The sequence below is a fragment of the Chenopodium album genome, chromosome 8 (genome assembly GCF_948465745.1).
Source record: "Chenopodium album chromosome 8, dcCheAlbu1.1, whole genome shotgun sequence".
Taxonomy (NCBI): Eukaryota; Viridiplantae; Streptophyta; class Magnoliopsida; order Caryophyllales; family Amaranthaceae; genus Chenopodium; species Chenopodium album.
The window spans coordinates 27,445,961-27,460,460 of NC_137841.1; the positions used below are offsets into that span (position 1 = coordinate 27,445,961).

At 35.2% G+C, this 14,500-nt stretch overlaps 1 protein-coding gene across 1 annotated transcript; it reads left to right on the forward strand.

Moving 5' to 3' along the window:
- Positions 1-2,038: 2,038 nt before the first annotated feature.
- On the forward strand, positions 2,039-12,593 carry LOC145641794 (granule-bound starch synthase 2, chloroplastic/amyloplastic-like). Its single transcript, XM_081692755.1, has 8 exons — positions 2,039-2,768; positions 5,077-5,740; positions 6,917-6,981; positions 7,437-7,514; positions 7,607-7,714; positions 8,395-8,439; positions 10,110-10,283; positions 11,209-12,593. The coding sequence occupies exons 1-8, from the start codon at positions 2,421-2,423 to the stop codon at positions 12,163-12,165; spliced, it is 2,439 nt and encodes an 812-aa protein (XP_081548881.1). The 5' UTR covers positions 2,039-2,420; the 3' UTR covers positions 12,166-12,593.
- Positions 12,594-14,500: the final 1,907 nt, after the last annotated feature.

The window sequence follows — 14,500 nt, forward strand, 5'->3', positions numbered from 1 at the left end:
TACTGCTATCATATTGCTCTCCCCTCCCCTCCCCTCCCCTCTATCTGCCTAGCCGCCATTAATGGAGTTGTGGAAGCTTTAATTCATGGTAAATTTCAATGTTATGTTAAATAATCATGGACAATTATGCGGAATTGGTTTTCTTTGCTCTCCTACAGCTGTCTCCTTTCTCTCTCTTACTTCTCCCATCTTAAATGATATTATCTTTCCTCTATCCTCCATTAAAGCTTTGAAGCTGAAGAATTCATCAATGTTGATCAAGTATGATATTATAAAAATGATCTTCTTCATTGTTACCATCTTTATACAATATTGACATTGATTACAAAGTCGCTGAAATTGACAAGAGGTAATAAGTTAGAGCAATACGAGGACGGAGAAATTAAATTGAATTATAAATCAAATTTGGTGTTGAAGAATTAACACCACGTAACTGCAGCAATTAAATTAATTTGATACTAAAAAATCATTTTGATTTTAATGATTTCATACTTGATTATGGAACTGTAAATAAAAAATAATAATAATAAAAAAAAAAATTAAAAGTTCTCAATTCTTGATTTGAAGTACTCCTTATCATCTATTTCACTATTTCCCAAACGAGGGTCGAGGGGAATTGAAAATTTGAAATTCTTGAACTTGAATTTTACTATTTTCCAAACATGATATTTGGAATTGAAATTCCAGATTTCAGAATCCATAATTTGAATTCTTTCATTTCAAATGAATTCATGGTTTCCAAACACAACCTGAAGGAAGATAGATCCCAACTATCCCAGCTAGGAGATTCACCAAAAGGAGACAAACAAATAATTAAGTGACATTATTTTCTTATGTTCACAGTTCTATTATATCAACATTGATCTCATGATGAGAAATAAATCAGCTATACCTAAAAGTAAATAAAAATGAATATAACGTTAATAAAACAAACTATAAATTAAACCTATTAGTTTAAATGGTAGAGCATTATGCGGATGCATAGAGGTGTAGGTTCGATTCCTACACAGGTCATCTCTAAAAGTAAATATAAAACACTCTAAAGTTATTCAAAATAACACAAAAGTAATAAAAAAAGTAAATCAACTTAGCTTAAAAGTGTACTGAAAATTAATTGGCTTTTGATTTGTTTTGTCATCATTTAACTTGATTTGTTTTAGGTTCAGTGATTCAAATAATAATCTGATATTAGAGACTATATAAATTTGGAAAACCTTAAAAAAATTATTAAAAAAACAACAACAATAATAGAAATTAATAACAAGATTTTTAAGTGTACTTTCTGGCAATTTAACATGAACAACAACAAAAATTTAAAAGCAAAACAATACAATAACATTAAAAAAAAAAAAAAAAATCAAAATCAGCAAACTACAATAAAAATTGATGAAGGTTATGTAAAACTAGCAACTTGAAACTTGATGTTCATGAAGGAGAAGAAGACATGAAGGAGGAACACTTGCAACTTGCAAAGGGTTTTAGGAATTGATTTCTTGAGAGTTGAAGAGAGAGAAAAAATGAAATATGAGCTGATGAGTGATGAGAGGAGTAGAGTTTGAAAGAATTTAGGGTTTTAGTTTTAATATGGATATATATGGCTATATATGGGCTTGGGGTGATTTTATTAGCTTTCTTTTAGGTTTTTTTAAAAAAAAATTACTTATCAATGTTTGATTATCATGACCCAAAAATATTTTCGGATTAAGTGGGTCATTTTCGGGTTGGAATTTTCAACTTTTACCTAACCCATTTATTTATCAGGCCGGGTTCGTGTCAACCCATTAACTTTTTAGGTCAAAAATCTCAACCCTAACCCACTATTTTAAGGTCGGGTTCATATCGGGTCAACTTTTGTAAGCCCTACTACTACCAGTATTAGTTTTACATGAATTGTAAACAATCATATTGGGCTACCTCACAACATCATCATTGGGCTGGCTATACCTAGATTCATTAGTATTCCTTTATATGGACCCACAATGACTGTGATAGTGAGAGAGTGAGAGTGTTGAAAATTCATTTTTCTTCTTCACTTGTTCCTCAATCACACAGTACATTTTTTCAATTTTTCTGTTTCTCTTTTTTCACAAATTATAAAAAAATCAATGTACTTTTTTTCTTCCTGCAAAAATCGACCTCATAAATTCCCAGGTTTTTCATGATCTTCTAATGTTGTGGGTCCTCCTTTCTTAACCAACGTGTTCGTGACTGCTGAGTTAACTCGTTCTTCTTCTTGGTTTCTGCAATTCACTGTTCCCAATATCACCCACTTTCTCTCTCCTCCCTTCTACATCAAATTCCACTTCCAATCGAAATTTCAATTTCTGGGTTTACTTCCATTTCCATTTTTCTGAACTGGGTCACTGTGATTTAACCCAAAGCCCTGAACTTTTCATTCACGCATTTCGTCGAACAATTAGATGGCGTCTCTAAATTCGTTTCCTTTTACCATTGAGACGAGGTGTTTGCGCCATAACTCAATTGGGTCTCACCCTTTGGCTTATCAACGGCGAAAGCCTTTGGACTGCGGTGGTTTTCTGAAGTTTTTGGATCATAATGGTGATTATGCTCATGGGAGGTCATCCTTGTGCTGTATGAAATCAGTGAATGGGTGTAGGAGAGGAGATTCATGGGGTTTTAATCGGTTAAAGGCGGTTTCGAATGATTCAGGTGAAGGGGAAGATAGCAATGAGACTGATGATGCTGTCCAAGCTACAATTGAGAAGAGCAATAAGGTTCTAGCTATGCAGAAAGAGCTACTTCAACAGGTATAAGTTATTGTTGCTTTGTTCACATTTCTATTGTTATTGAAGTAGGTTTTGGTGCCTAGTTTTAGACTTTTATACCTCGTTTACTAAAGCTAGTGAATCCTCGTTGAAGTAGGTTTTGTTCTAGTCTTGTGCTATCTTGATGGTGATGAGGGAGTGAGTACCTAATAATGAGGTTTTTACATATGTTATTGTAAGATTAGGTAGCGTAAAGGTTATATCGTATGGATTTGCGGTAGTGGAACTTGTTTTCTGTGTGACTGATTATTGATAATGGTTACTACATCCGTTACATATTATGTGCAACTTTTGAATTTTTATATCTTACAAATACTATTCAATAATGCGCATATATACTACGTAACAAAGGTAGTACAATGTTGGTAACCTGATTTGTCATGACCTATGAATGCCTCCTATCACACCGTTGAAGGGGTGTGAGACTAAAAAACATGGTTTGGAAAAATATACTGTGATATCCATGAGATAAGAAAGACCATTTGGTGAATGAACTTTGTTTGCAGCTATGCGGCTTAGTTGGTTAATAACTGGTTTTATGCTATAATCCTAGTGTAAGAGTGAAATTAGTTAGTACTATTCTATGTAATCTAATTTTAAGTAAAAGTGATCTAGGTTACTAGCTACTACACCTTAAACAAAATTGTTTTCTTATCCAATTGGTTTGAATGCCTTAATGTTAGAATTCCTGCCCTTGGAATTTGTTTCTCAACCATCCATTCTTGTGTGAAGTTGAACACCACTCTCATTCGGAAACCCATCTCTTAAAATTCCAACCTGTACTCCTAGTTTAACACGGAGAGTGGGCTCAGATTCTGAGTTGAGAAGATTCTTGGAATATTGAAGTTATTTTGGTATGCTAGTGCATTCCTTCTGACACTCACCTATCTAGTTCTTGAAGGTATTAGCTGAGCCATGATGATTATGTTGCATAGTGGCGAATTCAGGATTTCTAACTAGGGGTAGCACTACGCATTAGATAATTAAAAAAAAAACTTAAATAGCTAAAAACTCATTATAAATTATTTAGCTAGGTTATCGCATCATATAGCTATCAACTGAACAAATTGGGTTAATTTTTTTATAATGCCTAAGTACGAGCATTGGAAAACATGTTATGAAAATGAGAAGAAATTTTATTGTAAAAGGTGTTGTGAAAATGTTAAATTTTGAGAGAATACAAAATGGACCTGTACAACCCAAATCAGGAGGAGGAGAGTTTGGTCCATAAACAAGGCTAAGGAGATTCCATACTAAAACCAATTGGTGATAGTAGGAGTAATCCTCTACCTTATAAAATGGAACCATCTCTCCTCTTTCTCCAATGTGGGACACTCACAAAGCGGGTTTCCAATGGGTTTCAACTGAAAACATGAATTATAATGCATAAGGGAGTATTCTAAATTAATAAGCTAGTTTTCTTTTTTAAAGTGTGGAAATGAATGACTATATAAAAAGGTTTCTTAAAAAGAAAAAAAACTAAACTTGTAGCCTAAAGGTGAACCCCTGACCTGCACACATACAACAACTAGTGTCATACTTCCCACTCCACCAGAGCGACGCTGTTTATGTTTAATAATAAGTTGTATTTATGTAGAATCTGTACTGCAGTATGTTTCAACGTATTATTTTTTTGAGGGGTAGCCCCAATGTAGGTCCTTCACTGACCACGCGTTTCTGGTATGAGGGAATATGGCCATTTGTTTCCATTACACTGTGGCTTAGTAATTTGTATTTTCAATTAGTGGACTAAGCTGCTCTTATCTAATACAGCTGTATTTCTAGATATTGCTGATTTACATATATCTATTTTGATCTTAACCTTAACGGGTCAAATTTTCAAATAAAGATTTCATGTGTGAAGGTTGAAATAAAAGGAAATAATAATTGTATTTGACCTATTTGAAACACCACTATGGGTGTAGAACGTCTCACAAGTTCAGGATTTGTCAAACATGACTCCACAAGCAACTCAATCCACCCTTGGAACTCAAACCACTCCTGAATAATCTGCATGCAACCATGAACAAAAGACGAAAATCTGTTACAAACTAGACATTGATGGCTTAAGCTGGAAGCCTTGAACTAAAATTTTGTTCTTTGATTGGTATATCTGTAATACTGCAAAAATACTGAAGGAACTTATTTTTAGCCTCAGGTATTGTCGATTGGCATGTATATTTACTTTTTCTAATGTGCATGACTGTTTAACTAATATATCCTTCATCCCTTTAAAATTTGTTAACGTAATAGGATGAGTATATCACTATATTGTCCTTCTAATGTGCAGATTGCTGAAAGGAAGAAGCTAGTTTCTTCTATCAAAAGTACTATGATCAACCATGATGGAGAACCCTTCACCAAAAATAGTGACAACTCTTCTCCAAAGGTTGATGATGATAGCAAAAGTCAAATGCATGTCAATAATGAGAATAACAGCAGCACTGTTTCGAGCAAGGTTAGTAAAGACCAACTGCCAACTCCTGTTAATTTGCGTGAAGATAGAAAAGAACAGGGAAAATCCCCATCAAACATGGGTTCCTCCATACGAAAAGAAGTCTTGACTAGGGCACCAGAAAATTCTCCATCTAAGTCTGATGGAAGCTCAAGTTTTGGTAAAGTGGATACTCAAGTCTTGACTAGGACACCAGAAAAATCTCCCTCTGTAAGCTCACGTTTTGGTAAAAGGGAAACCACTGAAAGCTCATCACGTGAAAGAACTTCAAATGGTTTGAATACATTAAAGAAATCTGAAGAAAACTCTATGCAGCCAAATTATTTGTCAAGGAGTTTCATTCCTTCTAGTGTTAAGGATGAGAAGGAAAAACAGTTAGAAAATAATGAGCAAATGTATCATCCTGTTGGGGAAGAAACCAAGCCACCCCCTCTTGCCGGAGCAAATGTGATGAATGTGATCTTGGTTGCTGCAGAATGTGCGCCTTGGTGTAAAACAGGTTTTTATTTCCCTTGAGAACTTAAGCTAAAAGTACTTGTACATTATTGCATCTGGCACAAGCCTATATAAATTGCAAATGGAGGTCTCTATAATTTTACATGGAATGTAGTATGTGAGTGCCCGTGAGCTTGTGTAGCCTCAACCAAGTATACTTAATTTTATTGTGCACCGAACTCTTGGTAGTATTGAGAATCATCTAGAAGACTAGAACATCTGAAATTTAAAATAGGGGAGCGAACAAGTGAGAATAGGTCTGAGAACCCATACTTCTGTATATTTAGTTTTTTTAATGGGCATGACTAATATTTGTTGATGTAATAGGATGAGTATATACACACACACACACACACACACACACACACACACACACACACAATCCCATAATATAGTTCCCGTTTATGTTTTTTCATAGTATTTAAGAAATAGGAGGAGATTGTAGATAAAGTACATTAATAAAAGTGAAAAGTACAAATATAGACAGAATTTAGAGAGGGAAAGGTGGAGAAAAGTACTAGGCATGTGCAAAATTCAAGGGTAATGAAGGAAGTAGAATGAATAAAGTTAAAAAAGTGAGGGTATAATGGCCTTTACATATTATCAAAAAATAGAAATAGGAACAACATTTTGGCTCTCCAAAATAGGAAAACAAGAAATATATTATGGGATGGAGGGAGTATATATATATATACGCACACCCTCCATTCCATAACATAGTTCTCGTTTGTGTAATTTCACGAAAAGTATACATGAAGTACATGAAATAAGGAGAAAAGTACAAGACATGTGAGTTGGACAAATAATAAATACATAAATGAAGAGAGTACATAAAAGTAGGTGAGGGCACAAATAATAATAAGAAATGTGAGGGTTTTTTGGGTAGTTTATTGAATAAAGACTATTATAATAAGGGTATTATAGATATTTCGTAGTGTCTAAAAAAGGGGAAAAAAAAGTGAAATAGGAACAACATTTTGGGGCACCCAAAAAGGAAGACAATAACTATATTATGGGACAGAGGGAGTATAAATATATGCTTGGTTTATATCTTTTAATAGTAATAAGTGTTGCTGAATTTCTTTGTAATCAGTTTCACAAATATTCTTGTTTTCACGTTCACATGCTTGTGTGTGCATGTTTTTTGGCTGCATAAAGTAATTGCAATGAGTTCTCATAGGTGGTCTTGGAGATGTTGCTGGGTCCTTGCCAAAAGCTTTGGCTAGGCGTGGGCATCGAGTAATGGTGAGACAATCCTCCTTCTCTGACTCGTAAAATGTATTGGATGTTTCATTGAAACTAATTCTAATTCTATAAATTTGTGCTGAAGTTTTAGGACTATGTTCAGTTGATGAAGAAGATTCTTTTCTCTAACCTTAAATTCTCAATCCCAGAAGTTACTGTAGAGTGTATACTATTCTAGACTCGACTCTTTTCAGTTCTATAGATTGATTTAATGAGCTATGACCTTTCATACATTCTATCAAGCGGGGGTACTTTTTCTCATGTTTTGGTCTTAAAGAAGCTCCATTCAGACTTGGAAATTCAACAAGTTATACTCCATAATGGCATGTCTGGGTCTGTGGAAGTGTAAATTTTGTAGAAAATTACATATCTCGGATATTATTTTTCATTCCTTTTTTTTATTTTATTTTTTATTTATTTATACTTCTGTTAAAGTTTTTTATTTTACTTTTCAGGTTGTGACACCTCGATATGGTGACTATGCTGATACTCACCATACGGGAGTGATGAGAAGATATCGGGTGGATGGCCAGGTAGAAATATGGATAAGCTTTAGCCTGCCCTTCAGAAACTATGGCAATCAGTTCTTATGCTGTTTCAACTCAATTGAGTATGGTTTTTGCAGGACATAGAAGTAAATTACTTCCAGACATACATTGATGGTGTGGACTTTGTATTTATTGAAGCCCCAATGTTTCGTCATCTGAATGATATATATGGGGGTAGTAGACAGGTAAATAAATTGATGCTGTTTCAGACAATCATGAAATTTTACTTTCTAGTGTTTGGTGTGTACTTTTAAGGTTTTTAAGAGATGGATTCTATTATGTATTTTATTTCATCCTCTGCATTAATGCCCTCTAATTCAATTTCACGACAGCTGTTTAATTGCTTACTGATCCATACAACCATGCAAAATATTTTAAGATAAAGAATATGAACACTATAAGAAGGTTTTACTTCAGTAAACAATTGGACATGCATGTTTGAGTCAGTTTATAAACAACGACATATAGTTCCCCAAAGTGATATTTTCCCAGTATGTCTTTAAGTCAATCAATTATCTCATGCAGCTTTTGTTTTAGCACATAGGAATGTTTATAAACAACGACATATAGTTCCCCAAAGTGATATTTTTCAATTATGTCTCTAAGTCAATCAATTATCTCATGCAGCTTTTATTTCAGTACATAGAAATGTTTTCAAGTAGACAGTTACTGGATATTCTTTGCAGAAATTTCACGTATGGAACTTAATGTGTTCTGTTTAGTGGTTAATTAGAGTAATTGGACCCTGTTTTCCAATTACTTGAATGTTAGAATAATCATTTCTGATATTTGTGTTGAATTTATATTATTTTCCTGCTTTGTTATATGATGTTCCTGATTTTCATTCATATCACTGTATTTGTAGGACATTTTGAAACGTATGGCTTTATTTTGCAAGGCTGCCGTTGAGGTATAATTCAATAGCCTTGTTTACACTTTTCATTTTCTGCTGTTCCTGTTTTGGCTGTAATGAAGGATACGCATATTTGTGAACTGGACCTTATATATAGCAATAGTTGGAGGTGCAAGTAATTTATCTAATTTAATATGAAATTTTCTTTTAACATTGCAGTTATTTTCACTTAGCAATACTAATGATCCATGATCTCACTAAGCGGTTTTTCCATTACTCCGCTTAAGCTGTTTTTATTGTCTATTTTCCAAATATTCTCTTTTCTCTTTGAACTAAATTTTGTCAAAACTCAGCTTTACAAACACTGTGAAGTGAATGGAATCTAACTAAACTATGGCAACACTATCTTTTCTGTCTGGAGTCTGGAGAAAAAATTTGTGCTCTATGTATTTATTTCTGTAAGTCATTTTTATTTTTATTTCTGTAAGACTGAATATTTGGTATGTCGTTTTGGCACTCAGAGGGGGACAAGCAATGAAGTGGTGAGTTTGGATGGAAAGGATCTGACCATGAGTGAATGTTTTAAGTACCTAGGGTCGATCATCCAGAAGAATGGTGACATTGATCAAGACGTGACCCACAGGATTAAGTCAGGGTGGCTTAAATGGAGAGCGGCCACGGGAGTGTTATGCGACCGCAGCATTCCCTTAAAGTTGAAGGGAAAATTCTACAGGACTGCCATAAGACCAGTGTTGCTCTATGGTACAGAATGTTGGGCTTCTAAGAAAGAGCATATTAAAAAGATGGAGGTTACGGAAATGCGCATGTTAAGGTGGATGTGTGGAAACACTTTAAGAGATAGAATCAGAAATGAGGTTATTCGCAAGAAAGTAGGTGTGGCGGGCATTGTAGATAAATTAAGGGAAAATCGTCTGCGTTGGTTTGGACATGTAAGACGGAGACCCGAGGGTGCACCGGTGCGAAGAGTGGAAGAGTGGGACCATGGAGGGATTAAACGAGGAAGAGGGAGACCAAAGATGACTTGGTTGGAAGGAGTGAGGAAGGATATGAAGTGCATGGATTTACGTGAGGATGAAGTTTTGGATCGTAAGGGATGGAGGAGAAAGATTTATGTTGATGACTACACGGAATAATCAAATTTGGTTCATGTTAGCCGACCCCACTTTTGGGATTAAGGCTTTGATTGATTGATTGATTGATTGATTGTGTGTGCACGTATATTATGGATCTTTGTGCCGTTGGTTTTAAGAGTGCAACTTTTGTGGAAAGCATGCTTGTTTATTATTTATACAAAGAAAAGACAGTGCTAATATTTACCAAGAATGGAAAGATTCAAGAAGGATAGAATTTGATAGAATGGCTTAAAACAAAAGTGGGTACATGTAGAATAGAGGTAGTTTGTGTGTGTATTAGTGATTATTGAGGGATGAATAGAGTATTATTTACTGCCAATCCTATCCTAGCTTAAATTTGAGCTTGAAACTCACTATTTATGCTTAAAAATGTGTCGACACGTGATAGCTATTTAGCCTACCACTAATGTATCACACTATTACCTAAGGCAGCTACAGCGTACAAGTGAAGATTTTCTTGTTGGTAGGTCTAGTAACATCAATGTATACATAACCTCTCCTAGAACTGATTGATCCACAGAGATTGCCTTTGATTGTATATAACTCTGATGAGCAGAGTCTTGATTTTTCCAGGTTCCTTGGCATGTCCCTTGTGGAGGTGTGTGCTACGGTGATGGCAATTTGGTTTTTATTGCAAATGATTGGCATACCGCACTGCTACCAGTGTATTTGAAAGCATACTATCGTGACAATGGCCTGATGATGTACACACGATCAGTCCTTGTCATCCACAACATAGCACATCAGGTATGCTGTAATTGATGGGCTTGAATTTTAACTAATTTTTTGAAGTTTGATTATTACAGCTGCACCCATAATTGTAATATTGTATACATCTGCTTGTCAATACATTGTTGCTACCCTCTTTCAATATTTGTAATTCTGTCAATCTTAAAACAGTCGTAATGTTTGCATAGTGATGTTTATTCCAGAGAATTTAAAGCCTATTACATAGTGTAAAATAATGCTGCATAATATATGGCTTCTGAAGTTTATTTGCACATTCTGGGAAGCATTTCAAAATCTTTATTTGATACTTCCTCTGTTTTTAAGATAAAATTACTTTAATTATTACACTATTTAAACACTCTGCTTCTTTCATTCTATCATTGTACAATATCAAGATATCAATTTTTTTAAAATATTCTTTTACTTAAAAATATTCTTTTACTTATAGATTATTAAAGATATTAATGGTTGAAAACATGCATTGGCAAACTTGAAAAGAGGAGTAATAATCCAAATAAAATAAGAAGTTAAAAAAAAAAAAAAAAAAAAAAAGAAAAAAGAAAGGCCTTCTGCTTCCTTAACTATTCCATGATCCATATATGCATTTAGAAGCGTCTGTATTGTAACTTAATCGGTTTCTCCAATTCTCATATCTAAGCTGGATGCAACATATTCGTGTTCTTCACGATGATTGCTGAGCAGCATCTTATTTTTGTGGAAACATGAAGTTTTCCGTATGAATCATTATGTGAGTGGCTCCTTCCTTTTGGCCCAAATGTGCTGCAACCCAACCCTAGACATGTCATCATCTTCTAACTTTGTGCGTCATGATGAACAAGGTCCACTTATAAACAATGCTAAACATTACTCTTTCCATGCTAGACGAGTTAAGATCTGATTTTTTATTGACTTCTGAGTTATTTAACCAATTGTTCACTGTCAGGGTCGTGGTCCCGTAGATGATTTCTCCTGCGTGGATCTTCCACCACACTACATTGACTACTTCAAGATGTATGATCCAGTTGGCGGAGAGCATTTCAATATCTTTGCTGCTGGTCTCAAGGCTGCTGATCGCATAGTGACTGTAAGTCATGGATATGCATGGGAGCTGAAAACTCAGGAAGGCGGTTGGGGTTTAGATGGGATTATCAGCGAGAATGATTGGAAATTAAGAGGCATAGTGAATGGGATCGATGTGAATGAATGGAACCCACAATTGGATGTTCATCTACAATCTGACGGGTACATTAACTATTCCCTTGAAACTCTGAAACCTGGCAAATCACAGTGTAAGGCAGCTCTGCAAAAGGAGCTCGGTTTGCCTGTTCGAGATGATGTTCCATTGCTTGGTTTTATTGGAAGGCTGGATAACCAGAAAGGTGTTGATATCATAGCAGAATCAATTCCTTGGTTAATGGGCTTAGACGTGCAGCTAGTCATGTTAGGCACAGGGAGGCAGGATCTGGAACAGATGCTCAAGCAATTTGAAAGCCAATACCCAGATAAAGTAAGAGGATGGGTTGGGTTTTCTGTGAAGACGGCTCACAGGATCACTGCTGGAGCAGATATATTACTTATGCCTTCGAGGTTTGAGCCTTGTGGGCTTAATCAGCTATATGCAATGAAGTATGGAACTATTCCTGTTGTTCATGCTGTTGGTGGACTGAAAGATACTGTCCAACCTTTTGATCCATATAGCAACTCTGGTCTTGGCTGGACATTTGATCGGGCCGAGGCACACCGCCTGATTCATGCTTTAGGCAACTGTTTATTGACATTCCGTCAGTATAAAGACAGTTGGGAAGGTATCCAAACACGAGGGATGACACAAGATCTTAGTTGGGACCATGCTGCTGAGATTTATGAGGAAGTCCTTGTTGCAGCCAAGTACCACTGGTAAACTGTTGGGTTACTATAGGAGTACACCTTTGGTTCAGTCCAGGTGCTCTGTCAACACTATTTCAGAGTGAAAGGCGGTTGTTTCTGATCATGGAGGAACTTGAATATATGGAGTTTTAGGTAAATATTTTTCTGGTTAATATACAAGTTCAACGCCACGTATCTGGTTGCAATCTTTTATTCTGAGAGTATTCAGATCTTTAGAGACTGAAAATTACAAATGGGAGTGGCTAACAGCGGTGTAATGTGCTCACTAGTCTATTGTAGAACTAACATCATATAGCAGACATTAAATACAGTTGAATAAGTCTAGTGCTTGCCCTTGTCAGTTGATCCCATTGTTCTATAAATAAATTGTAATACTTGTATAAATCAATGTTAAGACCTTCAGTCTTGACATCAATTAATCCCCTACTGGTGTTATTTTTCGTTTCTTTTGTATCAAATTGGCTCCGAGGAAGTGGAAGGTAACTGAAAGAATAGTGACGTGAGGTGGTGGAGCGATGGGAAGCACTATGAGTAGATGGGAGACGACAGTTTTCCGTTTTTGGTTGCTAATGATTCTTATCTGGGCCATGGTATGATGATAATTCTAATACTAGTGACTTAGTGAGTAGTGACATTATGATTTTCTATTTTATAATTTAACATTTCACCACAATGCTCCAAAACTCTATTACTAATTTTTTTTCCTCAATTTTTTTTATTTTCTCTTTTATTTTTTATATACTTGTGTAAGAACCTACCAAACCTATCCCACTACTTTCCTAAAAGTTTTTTTCAAAAGACGTGAATAACTACTCACCTGATAAAAAAAAATTTATTACTGGATTAAATATGGAATGAGACTACTAATAAAAAAATATTTTCCCACATTTTCTCTCTACTCACCTACCCTACTTCCACCCCCAACGTCCCAACTATTATGGGACGGGGGGAGTAACATTTTACATTGTGTTGTTTTCTTACGCGAATAACATATCTCGTGCATTAACATGTAGGGGCGAACAAAAATTATGGGTACCCGGAATTGAAATCAAAATCGGTAAGGATCTGGCGGGTTTAGAACCGGAATTGGACTCAATGGTTCAAATTTCGGGTAATAAATTAAGAAACTAGTTGCAACTGGTGTTCCAATTCTCAAATTTTTGGATTTGGAATCGCTTGGGTGCCCAGTTATTCTATATATTAAATTAAATATATCTTTAAAAGCAAAAAAATGTTGAATGTATCTAACAAAATGAAATAGCTTCATGCATATTGTTAGGAAATAGATGAGGATAGATTGATTTAGGTTATGTGATTGATATGTGCAGAACATAGACAACAATATATAAAGCATAAATTTGATAAATAAAGTAGAAAAAAGATGAGATAAACACATAGATATACGTGGTTCGGTCAATAAGACCTACATCCACAGGGTAAGGGATAGTATACTCTTATTAACTTTCATGGAGGATAAACAAGAGAAATAACAAAAGGAGATACAACACTCTCAATCACACAAAATCTCTCAAAAGTGGAGTTACATAACGGCTTGAAGTGGCTAGGCTAATTATTCAATATTTAGCACTTCTAATTGTCCACCCAACAGCTCCTTATATAATATAATAAAACCCTAAAGGAACCCTAAATTATTCCCCAAGGAATATAATTTGTAGTCGTCATAAACAAACCCTAAAATAGGAAGCAAAAACGTCTCATTTGACTAGGCATGGGCGTGCTACGCAGGGCAATCCTTTTCCCAGCTTCGACAGTCTTTCGTAAACGGCCATAAATGTTTCTTTTCTTGGAAAGATCTTGAAACAAGCTATCACCTCCGACTTGAATCACCTTAAGATAACTTCTGGATTGAGAGATATGCGCATTTGAAATTGACCCTTTGCCATTGAACTAGATTTCAAGTCTTATTTAAGACATATATAAATATAAGTATTAAATGATAAAATGAAAATGGATTATAATAAGTAGTATAATTTACTACCTCCGTTAACAGTTATCTGCAACAAAGGGGGTAGCACGAACTCCTAGGCAAAACTTTTAAAGTATGATTAATGAAAAATAAGGGCACTTAGTTAAGTATATATCCTACTTAAAAAAAAAAACAAAACAAATTAAACAAAAACCCATAACCATCGACACCTGGAACCACTAAACCCAAAACAACCGACAACCACCGGAACAACCAAACCCACCGACAGTTTGAACCCAAAACCACCACTGACATCCGACCACGAACCCAACAAAAACCACCGAAATCTGACCACAAACCCAATAAACCACCCACGAACCCAACCAAAACCAAGAAAACTACCAACGAACCCAACCAAACC